General features: G+C 41.2%; 1 protein-coding gene across 2 annotated transcripts in view; it reads right to left on the bottom strand.

Moving 5' to 3' along the window:
* Positions 1–1200: 1200 nt before the first annotated feature.
* CAMKMT (calmodulin-lysine N-methyltransferase) overlaps positions 1201–16679 on the bottom strand; it is a 596098-nt gene continuing 580619 nt past the window's right edge. The window contains exon 11 of one of the 2 annotated variants that reach the window (XM_040351549.1): positions 1201–1485. In XM_040351549.1, coding sequence (XP_040207483.1) covers positions 1408–1485 — 78 coding nt within the window. In that variant the 3' untranslated portion in view covers positions 1201–1407. The remainder of the gene's footprint in view (positions 1486–16679) is intronic. The other variant, XM_040351550.1, reaches the window with a different exon arrangement.

The raw sequence follows: 16679 nt of genomic DNA, 5'->3' as shown, positions 1-16679 counted from the left end.
CGGTCGGTTTGGACAGATGAAACTGAACTTCAGTCCGTTCTCATCGGTTTAGACTGATCGTGTGTACAAGACCTTAGTTTCACTCTTAGGCTTCATGTACACTGCAGCCAGTAAACGGACGTTCGGGAGCATTTGGAGAGAGAGAGAGTGAGAAAACACAATACTTGTTTTTCCTGCATTTTGGCCATTTGGGAGGGTCTACTGAGGTTTCCTGTAAAAAAACGCTATTAAAACACAAACGGTCATAAACGCCGCTAATCGTGCATAAACGCGGCATGTAAAAGTGGCAAAATATTTTTAACTGTCGCTTACTAGCTATCAAGTTCCATAGTTCAGAAGAGGTTTTCAGACGTCCTGTGTACATAAAGCCTTAAAGTGGAGTTTCAGCTGGATTTTTATTTTATTTTTTAACTCCACCATGATGTTTGTATCTAAACTAACCTTGCTGTCCCTTCCATCGTCAGCTTGGGCATGTGAAGCCCACTGGAATCTCCTTCAGGGATATGGGACTTATGTCCGCCTTGCATCGGGTGATTACCTTTTTGAAAATAACGCAATGCTACCAGCAGAGGATGCCCATTGACTCCTGGGATTGATGAAACTTACACCTCTTCGAGTGTGCCTCGCCTTGGCCGAGGTACGTCATTTCTAGCTGCCACATTGGCTCCTGGGATATGAGTTTAACCAATCTCAGGAGCCAATGCGGTGGCCAGAAATGACGTACCTCGCCAAGGTGAGGTACACCAGAAGAGGATCGATTACCCTTTACAAATAAGGTAATTATACTACAGAGAAAAAAAAACATCCAATGCGGAATTATAAAGCAATAACAAACGGGCAGGTGCAAATTTCAAAATGTGGGTGGAACCCCGTTTTAAATTGAAGGCTCATTCGTCTCAAGTGAATGATCTGAACCCTACCTAGTAAGATGTACTGAGATATGTGTATGGACTTTTAAGGTACCCATTTGACACAAAGCATTCCAAAAAATGCCAGAATTTACAAAGTATGTTCAAAATAAAAATTTAATGTCGTTATAAAGTTTTGTGTCAAGTGGGTACCTTAAAAGTATCTCTGTTTATCTAACTGACTTAGGACGTGGTACTTTAAGTAAGTCCATCTTTCCTTAATCTGGAATTTGAACACCAGTAATAAAAATAATTGAGTTCTACAAGAAGTAGGTGCACACACACAGGCAGATAGTGTAAATAGTTTCTCTTTTATTAATAGTTTATTGTTGGATAATGAGTTATAGTAATTTTTCTACACTGGATAGAAACATAAGTGTAGAATTGTATACAAAACATATAAAAGCACGTTCAAACAAAATAAGATGTCAAACTAATTAATACTTGGGTGATGAAAACATTGGTAAGTGAAACATTGTTATAGAAAGTTGGATTGATGTTATCTTGACTTAGTAAGAACAAGAAGATGTGGATAATGAATGTTTGCATCATAATTGTCCTTATCTTCTTCTGCCATCTGTAATAAAAAACAGTAAAAACAACGAGTTAAAAGGAAGAACATTTGTATTGTGTTAATAGGTTGACTGTATATAAGACTAATAGAGCTTTATGGAAAGCATAGTTATTTGGCTCCTCATGTAATTAGCCAATGTTAGGTAGTTACAAATTACACCACTAATGTTGATTTTATAGAGGGTTGTTAGACATTTCCATGTAAAGATACCCATAGACATTAGATTTTTAGCAGCTGCAAGTGATAGCTATGTCTTTGCATGCCTTAACCACTTCAGCCCCGGACCATATTGCTGCTCAATGACCAGGCCCCTTTTTGCGATTCGGCACTGCTTCTCGCTTTAACTGACAATTGCGCAGTCGTGCAACGTGGCTCCAAAAACAAAATTGGCGTCCTTTTTTTGCCAGAAATAGAGCTTATTTTTGGTGGTATTTGATCACCTCTGCGGTTTTTATTGTTTGCGCTATAAACAAAAATAGAGCGACAATTTTGAAAAAAAATAATATTTTTCTTTTGCTGTAATAAATATCCCCAAAAATATATAAAAAAAAAATTTTTTTCCTCAGTTTAGGCCAATACATATTTTTCGTTAAAAAAAATTTGGTTTGCGCAAAAGTTATAAAGTCTACAAAATAGGGCATAGTTTTATGGCATTTTTATTAATATTTTTTTTTACTAGTAACGTCAGTACTGCGACCTTATGGCGGACACTTTTGACACATTTTTGGGACCATCGGCATTTTTATAGCGATCAGTGCTATAAAAATGCATTGATTACTATAAAAATGCCACTGGCAGGGAAGGGGTTAACACTAGGGGGCGAGGAAGGGGTTAAGTATGTTCCCTGGGCGTGTTCTAACTGAAGGGGGGGTGGACTGACTTGGGGAAATAACTGATCACTGTTCATACATTGTATGAACAGAAAATCAGGCATTTCTCCCCCTGACAGGACCGGGAGCTGTGTGTTTACACACACAGCTCCCGATTCTCGCTCTGTATTGGCTGATTCGCAAGATGACGTAATATTACGTGATTTTGCGCAGCCGAGCCAACCTGCCGCCGGCGGCTGGTCAGCAAGCGGTTAAGCAACCCCGTCATTAAATGAGAGATTTGTGGAATTAAATAAAAAAACACAAACTTTCATACTCACTTCTATGCTGCAGCTTTCCCATGTCGGCTCTAAGACAGAGAACTGAGCAATCAAATGTGCGGCTGATCACTAAGCTCTCGGGCTGCCCGGAGTGGAGAGCAGTGAATGCCAGTCACCACTCTCCTATCTGTTCCTCCAGCACTCAATAGAGTTCTGGGTAGGAGAAGATGGCCGTGTAGCTGGCTTTGGCTCTCAGCCATGTGATTAGAGACGGAGCCAGTTATAAAATAGGCATCTTGGTGGATCAATAAAGCCAGAATATTTCTAGAGCCTGGAGCAGCTCAGTGACGTCACACGATATCTGGCTTTAGCCTGCTGTCAGCCAACTCTGGGTCAGAGGAGAGAAAAAGTAAATGCACTCCTGTAACCCACAATAAGTATGACGAGAAAAGACTTTGGCCATACTTCTCTTTTAAGACCAAAAGTATGAAATAGGCACATCTACAAAGAGTACTTACTTTACCCCCCTGCCTGCACTATGGGAACACCACTCTATTCAGGAAAAATCTTACATTGATGTATGCATGGAAACTGAGACTTCTGGGAATATCAATTTCCTTGGTCCACCATATTGCTCAGTGGTTCCCAACTTCCATTTTGCTGATGTGTACTGTAATGTGAAGGTCAACAGAAGAAGCCACTGAGTGCTTTTGGGGACTCTCAGTGGTCTTCAGCAGAGGATTCTTCTTAAAAATGTGTGGACAGAAAGTATTCTGTCTCTTCTTGTGCAGGTTTGCCAGTTCCATATTCTTACTGGGTGAACAAAAAGCTTTAAAAACAATACCAAATACAGCCACAATATCTAAGAACTGGAAAACTCAAAAATAACACATCATTTATTTTTTTGAGGGGGTGGTTAGATACCCTTTAAACAAGACATTTTGTCTGATTTGCCAGAATTTGACAAATTGATTGGACCAACTTCGTACTGAACACTAACTCATATTGTCAGAATTCTTTCAACTGTTTAGAGGGTCATTCCACGCAAAATCTATTTTTCAGGTAACCACCTGCCAATTGCCACGTACATCTCTTGTGGTGGCAATAGTGGTGTTTTTTTTTTTATTTCTCTTGATCTTTGCCATCTCCTGTGATTGGAGATATATAATGTTGGATAATTTTAATCTATTTTATGAAGATAAAGGCAGCAAAGTAAAAGAAACCAAAAAAACAAGGTGAGCAGGAGAAGAGCCAGCACACCAGGTTGAAACTACAAATAAATTATAGGGTTAATTCACATGCAAGGATATAAAAAAACAGCATTTGCGCTTTCATGTGATTGGATGATGGAATTCAGCAGAGCTTCACCACATCCAGCTCCAACTTCCATTGTTTTGGGTGGACTAGCTCTTTAATGTATTCTTCAACACATGCAAAAAGTAAAACTCCTCTCCTTGTATCTTAGTTAGAAAGAGGCAGAAACTAAATATCTCGTAAATATTTTTTATGATGCGGACTATGATCTAGTTATTAATGCATAAATAATGTTGTATCCTCAACAGAAATCAGGAAGTTAGGATCAAAATTAAAGTGTGTCTACAGTCCACAAACTTCTGTGTTTTTGTTTTGCTTTGTGTAGGAGGTGGTTAGAACCCCTTTCAGGTTTTTATTTGGCGTCTATGTCCTACTGGTGAGCTTTCCCTTCACTCGCTGTCCCAGAGGCAAAAGAGGAAGTGGGCGGAAATCAATTCAAAGTGAAAAGAGATCCACTTTTAGGCTAAGCTCAGATCTTTGCATGTTGAATGCGTTCAAAATTTGTGCACTTTCCCGACACATATAGAAATGCTCTATCTTTAGAAGATGCTCAGCGGTGCCATTGATTGTTGATTGCACCCCCATATTTGGAAAATGATTTATTGTAGCAAGGTTTTGGAAAAGAGTCAGGGACTTCTTGTCTGAGTTCCTTGTGTGTAGGGAATCCCATTCAAATTAATGGATAACCCTACACATGATATGGGGAAACACATCTGTGCTTGGTCGTACCTGTAGGTAAACACCAAGGCCAGAGACAAATCCACGTGTTGGTGCACAGTAGTACACAATCTTTGGTGCGGCATAATGCATTTGGAAAAGCACCCAAAACACCTTGACGCTAATGTGTTTTAGGGCACCATGGGAACCATGCGTGCTTTGTGGTGTGCTAAGCCCAAATATTTCCCACGCACACATTCATGGAAATGGCTGTAATAATGCTGGGTGCTGTAATGACCACCGTCTGAAAACCGCAGACAATCTGAGTGGAGACATGTCATTGGCACACCAAGGATTCCTCAGATGGGTTGAAAACTTCATTCACAGGGTACACATACGGCAAGTTTTCGGAGCCACGCAGGGCAAGTGCCTGACAAAGGGGCCCTGTGTGGCTCTGGCCATTTACCCCGTAGGATCTCGATGCACTTGATATACTACGGCCAATTTAGACAGAAGCCAATTAACCTACCTGCATGTCTGATGACATTTCTCTGCACTCAAACAAGAGGTTCCTGTTTAATTTAATGTACATTTTGGTGGGTGGGCAGTCCAATTTAAATTGAATGCGCTACCTTAATGCAACACATGTTGGCATGCAAAATAATTAAGGTTAACTTGCATGTGCTAACACAGCTCAATGCACCAGAAAGGTGTGACGAGGGCCATAAATATTTACCCTAACTTCCTGTTCCAGTGACAACTGTAAAATTTGCCAATGACAAGGGTCATTGAGAACAGTCTGGCAACGGTTTTAACACTTCCCCAGGCTATCCAAAATGGAAAATGATTTAGATGCACTGCAAGAGGTTTAAATGTGGTCTTCTCTTGCACAAGATGGGGTTAATTCATAAATGTGGTTGTGTTCAGATTTTGCTGTTTAATACAAATCCATACATCCTTTAAATAAACTGTGTCTCTGCTGCTTGAGAGAAAAACTTTTTGTTACATAAACAACATAAAAAAGGTCACACCGCAATAAAACCAATAAACTGGGTAAATAATCAATACATAAAAAATGTTAAATGTAGGTAACTTGAATGTATTAGTATTCTGTACATTAAACACCACGTGAGTAAGTCCATAAACCTGCTTGTATAATGGTCAGCGATTAAACACCGCAATGAGTTTTATGGCTGGAGACTGGAGAGAAATCACGTGACATCGACAAGGCACAATACAAAACTACAGGTGATCTAATTGCATTATAGTAGCTTTTAATGCACATACTCCTGGCACACAAGGGCTTTGTAGAGCTTGCAAAGTAAAAATAAACCCCCAAAAAAAATATCCACCAAGCTACAATACAAAAAAACAAAACAAAAAAAGAACACCATTTATAAATAGAAAATTAAATCATATCAATATTTATGCCACATAAGCTGAACAGTTACACTTTTTTTTTTTTCAAAATTAAAAAACAACCAACAGTTATTTACATTTAATTGGTGATAGAGATCACACAATTAAAAGTTTAATTTAAAAATATTTATTTTTCTTAAAATAAAAACAAAAATAAAATAAACAATAAAAAACATTAAAACAAAATTGTAGTGTATTATATAAAAGTTTGATAAAATAGAAAGGTAAATCATTTCTATAGCTAACACAAATTAAAGATTTGTTAATATTTAAGTATTAATTTATAAAAGTGAATAAATTACAATGAAAACACAAATAATAAACACTGAACCCTGGTAAAAAAATATATATATATACTTTATTAAATGTCAAACAAATAGCCCTTGTCACATAAAAACACATTGCCTTAATTAAACTAGTTTCATTCTTTCAGATCATTGGAATGGAAAAAAAGAAATAAAAGAAAGCAGTGAAAAGAAAGTGATTTTCCAATTTGATACGCAAAGTAAGGTCGACGAGGACCGAAGGAGGCACAGTAATATAGTTGCTATTAGTAGCATTACGAGTTACAGTATAATTGGATGTAACGTTCTCAGACCCACCGGGTGAACAGCCACCGCAGGAGGGGAAGAGGTGGGTGGAAGCCCTACTGTTTACTTTTAAGACAATCTACAATTATCAACAACACTCTGCACAGATTATAAACATCGGGCACTTGGGATGGGGTGTTTAAACAGGGAAATGGAGGTGAAAAGTCATCTGTCTTTACACCATTATATTCCCCACTCTCTTTAATAAGCTTTCTACAAGTCTCAGACTTCTCTAATACTAGCAATATACACTATCAACAAAAAATGACAGCAGATTAAATTTAATAAAAATAAAAATAAAAATAAATCTTGTTAAAATTTTCAATTTACAAAATGTTCAGTTTAATGAACACAGTTATGATTACTGCAAATGTTCATTAAAGGTTTTAAACTTTTAGCATAAGAATTATCAATTGGCGTGTTTGTTCGACAGACAATGTGCAAATTTTGGTTATATTTTCTGTTCTTAAGATCGGATTAATTAATGTGGGGTGTGAGAAAAAATTTAAATAAAAAAAAAAAAAACATTAAAATGAACCAACTAACACAAATTTACAGGGCTTAGATTGTTATACTTGCAGCCTTTTCCTTTAAATCTTATGCTATGTATGTTGATGTAAAATGTACTTGATAAAAAAAAAAAACAGAGATTTTTTTTTTACACCTGCTAAAATAGTAACCTTATGAATGCAAGTTAAAAAAACAAAACAAAAAAAAACACAATTGTATAAAATGTTAACATACCTTTTACATAGCTCGTATCCTGAAGAAGGTGGCAGGTTACGTTCTGACAAAAGCACTGGCATATAGCGTAGCTACATACACAGTTTTGATTACAGGCTTGCGTTTTAACGGAAATAAAATTTCACAGCTAACAATGAGAGGTGAAAAGTTTAAGAGGCAAATCTTTTCCTCCTGATCACTGACTGTTAATCAGCTTCATGGGTGGTTGCCTAAATCTGCGGATTTTTTTTTTTTTTTTGTTACTTGCTTTACTGCCAAGATTGTAACTAATTTTTTCCCCTGTTGTAGGAGGAGGGGAGGACAACTCCCCGCAGAATGCAGCTGTGTATGAGTGACATGACGCGCTAATGCAGAGGGCAAAATTCATGAATCTCTTCACAACCATTTGTGTAACAAGATTAAGATGGGACAGCAGAAAATAGCTGCATTATCAGGCTCCTTACAGTTTTCCAGCTGGTTACGCTCTATTCCAAAACAGTAGGGATAAGAGGATAACATGCAGCCTCCGGGAAGACGCCTCTTCTTATTTTGGGAGCAAAAATCATCCCCAGGAAGATGAGGCATGAAGGATATGTAGAGCCAGAAAGACCCAATCCTGCCAAAAAGGCAGAAATATTGAGTTCTACTTATCGGCATGAATGTTAAAGCTAACAAAAGCTCTTTCTGTGAACAGAGGACCGGCAGCTGCGATTTACACAACAATGTTGAAAAAAAAAAAAAAAAAAAAGCACACACACACACCGGAGCTTCCCATATAAATGTCTGATCAGGAATTACAAACCGGCCATCTCTTTTCTATTCTTTAACTTGTAACAAAAGAATGAAAGAATAAGAAAAAGGACTATGAGGGTTCGTAGCAGTGCCAGAAAGCAGCCCCGGCATATGAATCATAGAGATCCACATTTATGAGGGGGACTAAAGTTTTTATAGCTGAGCAAGAGTGTTTGAATATTGTCACCATTGTGGATTTGGCATGGTACTGGAGGCATATTGTATTTTATTAAAGCAAGATTTGGTGAAGTTGAGCAGCCCCCCAGGAGCAACCACCAGCCCACAGTTACCCCAGACACTGAGCCATTGCATTAAATACCACATTGCCTTTCTTATGCCTCCTCGTACACACGATCAGTTTTCCTGACAAGAAAAGTGCGATGTGAGGTTTTTGTCAGGAAAACCAACATGGTGCATGCTCCATCACACTTTTTCTGTCAGTTTTCCTGCTAAGAAAAGATTGAGAGCAGAATCTCAATTTTCGTGACAGGAAATATTCCTATCACGAATCACATTCGTCTGTATGCAATTACAACACGCAAAAAAAACACGCATGCTCAGAATCAAGCAGAAGAGCCAACCTGCCTATTGAACTTCATTGATCTCGGCTCGTCGTACGTGTTGTACGTCACCGCGTTCTTGACATTCAGAATTTTAGCCAAGATTTGAGTGACCGTGTGTTCATGCAAGACAATTTTGAGCCGTTTTCCCGCTGAAAAGAAAACACGGTTTTCCTGTCGTAAAAATGATCATGTGTACAGGGCATAAGTCTTGATATACATGCCTAAAAATTTTTATTTCAACAGTGTTCTTTCAGCGCTCAAGTGCCAGAATGAAAAGATGCCAGCATTTCCACTGTGTCTATAAACACTCCACCACCACCCAGAACCTTTCATTGAGCCTAAAGTAGCGAGCAACATTTATGTCTGCAACCAAAGTCTTCAATCCTCAGCATAACTATAGCATTGAAATATCCACTGATGATCTAGAACTGGAGGCATCTACTTTTTAATTACAGTCTAAGTCTGCCATTAGACCACAGTTATCCCAGACACCACATCCTTGCAATAAATACCAGAGTTGCCACATTGCCTGTCTGAGTCTTGCTATACATGCCTAAAAAGAGATGTTTCAACCGTGTTCCTTCAGTGCTCAAGTGCCAGAATGAAAGGATGCCACCATTTCCACTGTGTCTATAAGCACTCCACCACTACCTAGAACCAAGCCACTCTCACTGAGCCTAAAGTAGCGAGCAACATTTATGTCTGCAACCAATGTCTTCAATCCTCAGCATAACTAGAGCGAAATATCCATTAATGATCTAGAACTGGAGGCATTAGCTTTTTAATTACAGGCTAAAGCCTCGTACACATGATCAGATTTTCGGACGACCGTTCATTAGTTTTTTGTTGCATGCTAGCCTCATATTAAAAGTGAAGAGGTTACTCACCATACGAAAATTCTCGTACGACAGAATACAACATCAGAAGTGACGTCAAGTGTTGAATAGTTTTGTATGTTTTCTTTCATTTTTGAACATGCGTAGTCTTGTTTTTATGATTTTTTTCAGACGAAACCATACTAAACGAAAATCGAACATTGAGTTTGTGTACGACAAACAAAAATTATAGTCTGCACATCCAAGCTTTTGTCGGACTAAAAAAATCTGAATCGGCTGTCGAAAGCACCGTTCTAATGACCTGAAAATCGGCATATCGTTTGTCGGACTAAATTTTATTTCCGATTTTCGTATCGTGTGTACGGGCTTTAGTCTGCCATCAGCCCACAGTCACCCCAAGCCACATTGCCTGTCTGAGTCTTGCTTTACATGCCGAAAAATAGATATTTCACTGTTCTTTTGGTGCTCTAGTGCCAGAAAAGATGCCACCATTTCCACTGTGTCTATAAGCACTTGCATTTATTTTATTTAATTTTTTACAGGAGCCTGTAAAGCATTGAACCCACAATCATCCTCCTTCAGACTCTACCTCCAACTCCCTGCCTGTACAGAGGTACGGACTTTGAGTTGGAGAGCTGGAGGAAGTGTCAGTGGATCACGAGTGTGGCAATCACCACACTTGTATTTCATTGAGAACTACGAGACCGTCTGCCACGGCAGTTAATACGTTTATGGATCTTGTAAATGTGCAGGTCGAGAAAAAATGCCAAGGGAAGGGGGTGGGGTGGCAGCTTTTTAGGGTGTTCTGGGGGTGGGGTAGGGGTTGCTTGGCACCATGTTACACCCAATGTAACATGGTGTAAAAGATACAGTTAGCGCGTACTACAATATCTACACCGGATCCTTCTACCATGAGCTGGTAGAAAGCATAAAATTGCTCACTGTGGCACGTAATTTTGTACATTTATTAGCATTTTCAGGCATATGGTGTTTAGAAACATATGCACATAAATGTATTCAGATGGCTAGGATATTTATTTCTTCTAGCCACTAGAATGAATTTACGTGCATATCAGTGACAAAGTATAAAAAAAAAAAAAAAGTCAGTTGTTCAAGATACACAGTGCTTTAACAAACTACATATCATCCACTTAGTATTTACATCTACTTAATGTGAGGTTGAGAAGCCCCAAGGAGTTCCAAATAACTCACAAGTGTTGTCACTTCTGGAAAATGCCTGAGCTCAAAATTTCTGGCTGTCCATATTCTTTTGGCCATGTAGGATGAGTGCAATGGTCAAGTGTCTACTTTGTGATCCTACCAGGTCATTTATTTTATTGGAAGGAATTCAGCAACCTCTCTGCAGACTCTTATCTGTTACTTCTCTGCCTGCTATAATCACATGATTCGTCTCAGTTTGCAATAAGCCACCTTTACTGAAAACACATGAACTCTATAATTAAATTCTAAATTATAGAGTTCATGTGTTTTAGCAATACATACTTTTAGCAATATAGCATAGCACCAAAGGGTGAGTGTCAGGTGAATCAAAGATTGAAAAGTAGTCTTATAAATTAGTTTTTAATAGTCAGATTCACACTTGTAAAGCCAAGTTATGTGCTAAGTGCTTGCATTGTTGTGAACGGGGTTAAGGCCTGGGGTTGCAACGGCCAGTGTCATTTTCCCCACAGGCAGTCATGGGCACCAGTGTCGGAAAGTGTCGCATACACACAATCAGTCCATCCGATGAGAACAGTCCGAAGGACCGTTGTCATCGGTTAACCGATGAAGCTGACTGATGGTCCGTCGCGCCCACACACCATCGGTTAAAAACCGATCGTGTCAGAACGCGGTGACGTAAAACACAACGACGTGCAAAGTTCAATGCTTCCAAGCATGCGTCGACCTGATTCTGAGCATGCGTAGATTTTTAACCAATGCTTCTAACCATCGGTTTTGACCTATCGGTTAGGCGTCCATCGGTTCAATTTTAAAGCAAGTTCTAAATTTTTTGACCGAAGGTTAAATGACCGATGGGGTCCACACACGATCGGTTTAGACCGATGAAAAGGTCCTTCAGTCCGGTTTGACCGATCGTGTGTACGCGGCCTTAGAGACAAAATTAACAAAGAATTCAGCTTGGGCAGGATGGTGAACCCTTTCAGTGGTTTCACCCCTGGAGAGTGGTGTCAAAAAAAGAAAGGGGTAAAAATTGTTTGATATTGTACTCTAAGGGTAGGTCAGCAACACCATAGCAGATGAGATGTTTAGGATGCAGTATCAGCTATTCGAGGATGCCTTGGATTTGGTGAGGAATACGGTAAATGCCCAATTAGCCAAAATAGACCTTGAGATGACATTTAGACTTCTGGCTTTACACCTAGAGAGCTGGAACCTGGTACTTGGGGGAAAAAAGGCAAAAAGCACCAACATGAATACAGTTAAGAGTCCTGGTCCTTATGTTAGGTGCCATCTTCTCCCTGAGCAGCCATGGATGCATGGGTTCCATGAGAAGATGATGGCACAGTTGGGCATTGGGTCAGGCAGCATTGGGGAGAATAGTAATGAGTTCATTTCTCTGTAACTCTGCTTTGTCTCCTTCTCCCCCTATTAGCATTCTTCTTGCCAGAATATAGACTGATTGGCCCGTTATACCTTTTTTCCCTCTCACACTCTAAAGCCAGCCAGAGCAATTTTCTTTTCTTTTTCTCAATTTCTCCATCAACACAGTCAGTCCCCAAACCCGCCCAGCACAAATGCTGCCCCCCAATCTCCCCTCCTAGCACAAATCCTCCACCCCTAAAATCTTCCCATCCGAGTACACACCCCCCAACTCCAAATCCCCCTTCTAGCACAAATATACCACATCCACCCTTCTAGCACAAACACCCCTTAATTATCCCTACTAGCACAAATCCCACCTCCTCTACCATATCATCTCTTCTAGCACAACCCCCCCAAATCCCCCCTCCTAGCAAAAATCCTCGTCTCCCACCCCTTTGCAACAAAATACCTTCATATAACCACTCCCTGAACCCCCTCCCCTCAAATTTCCCCTCCAGGAAAAATTATTTCCCATGCTGCCACTCAAATTTCTCCTAACACAAATGCCCCCCCCTCAATCTCCTCGTGGTGCCCCCATTTCAAATAAAAACCACAGTGCTCTGCCCCTCCTGCCCACCCTTAGTCCGAGGCCCCGATTTCACTATTTACATTTAAAAAGTATATTTAATGATGTACTAATATTTGTAGAGCTGCATTAAGCTGTGTCTTTTATACAGTTTGCCTTTAGTTCATCTTTCACAAAATTTTTACTTCAAAGCTGATGATGAATTCTAACAGACTGGTAGTCCAGGTGATGAAATTGCTGGCTGCCCCATGCACTCACTGCTGAAACCACTGCTGTGCCAATTAAAAGCCATTTTCAAACAATTTCTACCCCAAGTTGGCATGCAGTCTTCATTTTCTTGTTTTTCTCGTATGAATATGCCCCTTTTTAACCGTCACGACCACTAAGCAACTTATTTACTCCCTTGTTATCTCTCGCCTTGACTATTGTAACTCCCTCCTCATTGGCCTAACTCTCCGCAGACTATACAATCTTCAGTCTATCATCAATGCTGCTGCCAGACTCATCCACCTTACTAACCCTTCAGTGTCCGCCACTCCTCTCTGCCAATCCCTCCACTGGCTTCCCATTGCCCAACAAATAAAATTCAAAACACTAACAATAACATACAATTCTGCCCCGAGCTACATCACCAATCTTATCTTCAAATATCACCCACACCGTCCTCCCCTGTTCCTCTCAAGACCTTCTGCTCTCTAGCTCCCTTGTCTCCTCCTCCAATGCTTGTCTCCAGGACTTCTCCAGAGCCTCTCCCATCCTCTGGAACTCACTACCCCAGGCTATCTCCAACTCTGTCCCCTTTTAGGCGATCCCTGAAAACTCATCTCTTTAGGGTGGCCTATCCTGCCTCCAGCTAAAATATTCTACTTCCCTCATCAGTTCATCCCTCACAGTCCCTACCTTTTGTTTGCTTCAACAGCCCGCCCCTCCCTCTTAGATTGTAAGCTCGTGGGAGCAGGGCTCCTCTAACCCTCTTGTTTCGAATTGTACTGTTGGTGTAGTGTCTCCCTACATTGTAAAGCGCTGAGCAAACATTTGGCGCTATATAAATCCTGTATAATAATAATGAAGCCCAGATGCAGAAGAACCAAGGGGTGAGGTGCAACCTTAAGCCAAGGTGCAGAGACGGAACTGGCCTTAAGTGAAACATAACTGTTGCAATCCACTTCAATGATTATTTGGTCACTGAAAACCAGGAAACTATGAGTGGCAGACTGCTTTTTTACAATTGTTTTCTCAGTGAAAAGGTGAAGGAAAGCTTCCACAAAATTGCTACCAGCATTAATGTATAGTTACATACAACCTACTATTCTCAGCCTTTCCAGGATTCAATGGATTTGCTGATCAGGAGGTCAGCCTTGCACAGAAGAAATCACTACACATGGTCAGAACTTTACTTTAAACACCTTCAGTTCTGATAAGACTCGGAAATGTTTTCAAATACATCCATGAATGTTCCTCAAAGATCTTTTATATTTCTGTATTGTAGCCGCAATGTCACTATAAACAGCTCTGAAATCAATGGTGACACTAACGAACTGGAATGCAAGCAAACCACTTTTAGGTTCATTTCCCAACGTCCTCTTTTGTTAAGTAATAAATTGCTTGCTAGAGATATTTGTGTCCGTGACACGGTTAACTCAGTAGCATAAAAGTCTCCGGTTCTGCAATTTGATGTAATGGATTTTGCAAATGGAACGGTGGCAGATAAAAACCGTGACAATCCCCAGTGCTGCGCTGTGTCAAATGATTGTGCGTTAACAGGATGCTAATTGCATTGTTTCCAAACCTAATGGCACTTTGGTGTCACTTGTTAGAAAAACCAGGTACAAAAAAAAATATGAAATGATAAGTTTAGCTGGACAAGGACATCAAAACTGAATAGATACACAAGCTTTGTACAATAACATGACAATGGTATTAATACTGTGTGCTGGAAAGTGCTGCTTTGTAAAGCAAAACCTTTGTGTTCTAACTAATGATCCTCTAAGGCCGGGTACTCACGACCAAACATGTATGGTGAAAGCGGTCTGTCGGACCGTTTTCACCATACATGTCTGCCAGAGGGCTTCTGTACGATGGTTGTACACACCATCGTACAGAAGTCCGCGCGTAAACAATACGCGGGGGCGTGTCCGCGGTGTCGCCGCGTCGATGACGCGGTGTCGCCGCGACAATGACGCGGCGACGTGGGCGGCCCGCCTTTAAAATGCTTCTACGCATGCGTCGAAGTCATTCGACGCATGCGAGGGACGGCGGGCGCCTGGACATGTACGGTAGGTCTGTACTGACGACCGTACATGTCCGAGCGGGCAGAATTCCAGCGGACTGTTTTAAAACAAGTCCAGGAATATTTGTCTGCTGGGAAAAGGCCCGGCGGGCAAATGTTTGCTGGAATTCGGCCCGCTCGCGCCCACACACGACCAAACATGTCTGCTGAAACTGGCCTGCGGGCCAGTTTCAGCAGACATGTTTGCTCGTGAGTATGGGGCCTTAAAGTGAAGAATACGCTCATATGAATTCCGGCAAATCCCCAAGGCAGCCTCTAGAGGGCTGTAAAGGGCACAGATGCAATTTAATGCGAACAACAGTAGCCTGGATCTATTTCCATATCTATTATTTTGTTAAAGCGGGGGTTCACCCAAAAAAAAAAGATTTAATATTACATCTAGCAGAGCCAGCATAGTAAGGGCATTTACTTTCGGCGTTTTTTTTTTCTTTTCTCTGTACATACCGTATTTTCCGGCGTATAAGACGACTTTCTGGATGCAAAAAAATGCATCCAAAGTCGGGGGTCGTCTTATACGCCGGGTACAGTCTAAGTACTCACTTTTTTCCCCAGCGCTGACAGTCCCCCATGCTGCGATCGCGATCGAGAATGATTTCAAAGCCGCGCCTTCACTGCAGAGTGTTCTGTGATAGGATGAACAAAAATCTTCCCAGCAACGCCTCTGTTCTTTGTTCCTCCTATCACAGATGCCTTCTCATCCTCGGACGAGATGAGAAGACGTCCGTGATAGGCGGGAAACATAACAGAGGCGCTGCTGGGAAGATTTTTGTTCATCCTATCACAGAACACTCTGCAGTGAAGGCGCGGCTTTGAAATCATTCTCGATCGCGATCGCAGCATGGGGGACTGTCAGCGCTGGGGAAAAAAGTGAGTGTTAATGCACTGGGGGGGGCAACAAGTTCAGGCACAGTGGGGGCAAGTGATGGCAATGTGGGGGCATGTAATGGCACAATGGCAATGTGGGGGCATGTAATTGCACAGTGGCACAGTCTGGGCATGTAATGTAATGGCACAGTCTGGGCATGTAATGTAATGGCACAGTGAGTAATGTAATGGCACAGTCTGGGCATGTAATGTAATGGCACAGTGAGTAATGTAATGGCACAGTCTGGGCATGTAATGTAATGGCACAGTGAGTAATGTAATGGCACAGTCTGGGCATGTAATGTAATGGCACAGTGAGTAATGTAATGGCACAGTCTGGGCATGTAATGTAATGGCACAGTGAGGCATGTAATGTAATGGCACAGTGAGGCATGTAATGTAATGTAATGGCACAGTGAGATTTGAAAAAGCCTGTTTCTGTCAGCGGTTCTGGCTCCCCCTCAGCTTCCAGAAAGACAGTAAGAAGGGGGTAGTCTTATACAGTGAGTATATCCCAAAATCAAAAATTTTCCTGGAAAATTAGGGGGTCGTCTTATACGCCGGGTCGTCTTATACGCCGGAAAATACGGTACCTTTATATTCTGTTTTTGTCCAGGGCTTCCGGGTTCCGATGACAGCGGGACTGGGCGTTCCTATCCTTCCGTTGGATGATTGACGGCTTGTGAAACAGGTGACCTGTCGCACAACGCGCGTCACCAGATGTCGGGAAATAGCCAAGCTACGAGTCGGCACTATACGGCGCCTGCGCAGTCATCTCTACACGGCGGGCGCAGGCGCCGTATAGTGCCGACTCGCAGCTCGGCTATTTCCGGAAATCTGGTGACACGCGTTGTGCGACAGGTCACCTGTTTCACAAGCCGTCAATCATCGAACCGAAGGATAGGAACGCCCAGTCCCGCAGTCATCGG

Source organism: Rana temporaria, chromosome 4 (assembly GCF_905171775.1).
Source record: "Rana temporaria chromosome 4, aRanTem1.1, whole genome shotgun sequence".
Lineage (NCBI taxonomy): Eukaryota > Metazoa > Chordata > Amphibia > Anura > Ranidae > Rana > Rana temporaria.
The sequence above is the reverse complement of the archived record's forward strand: the minus strand, read 5'-3'. Positions and strand labels throughout refer to the sequence as shown.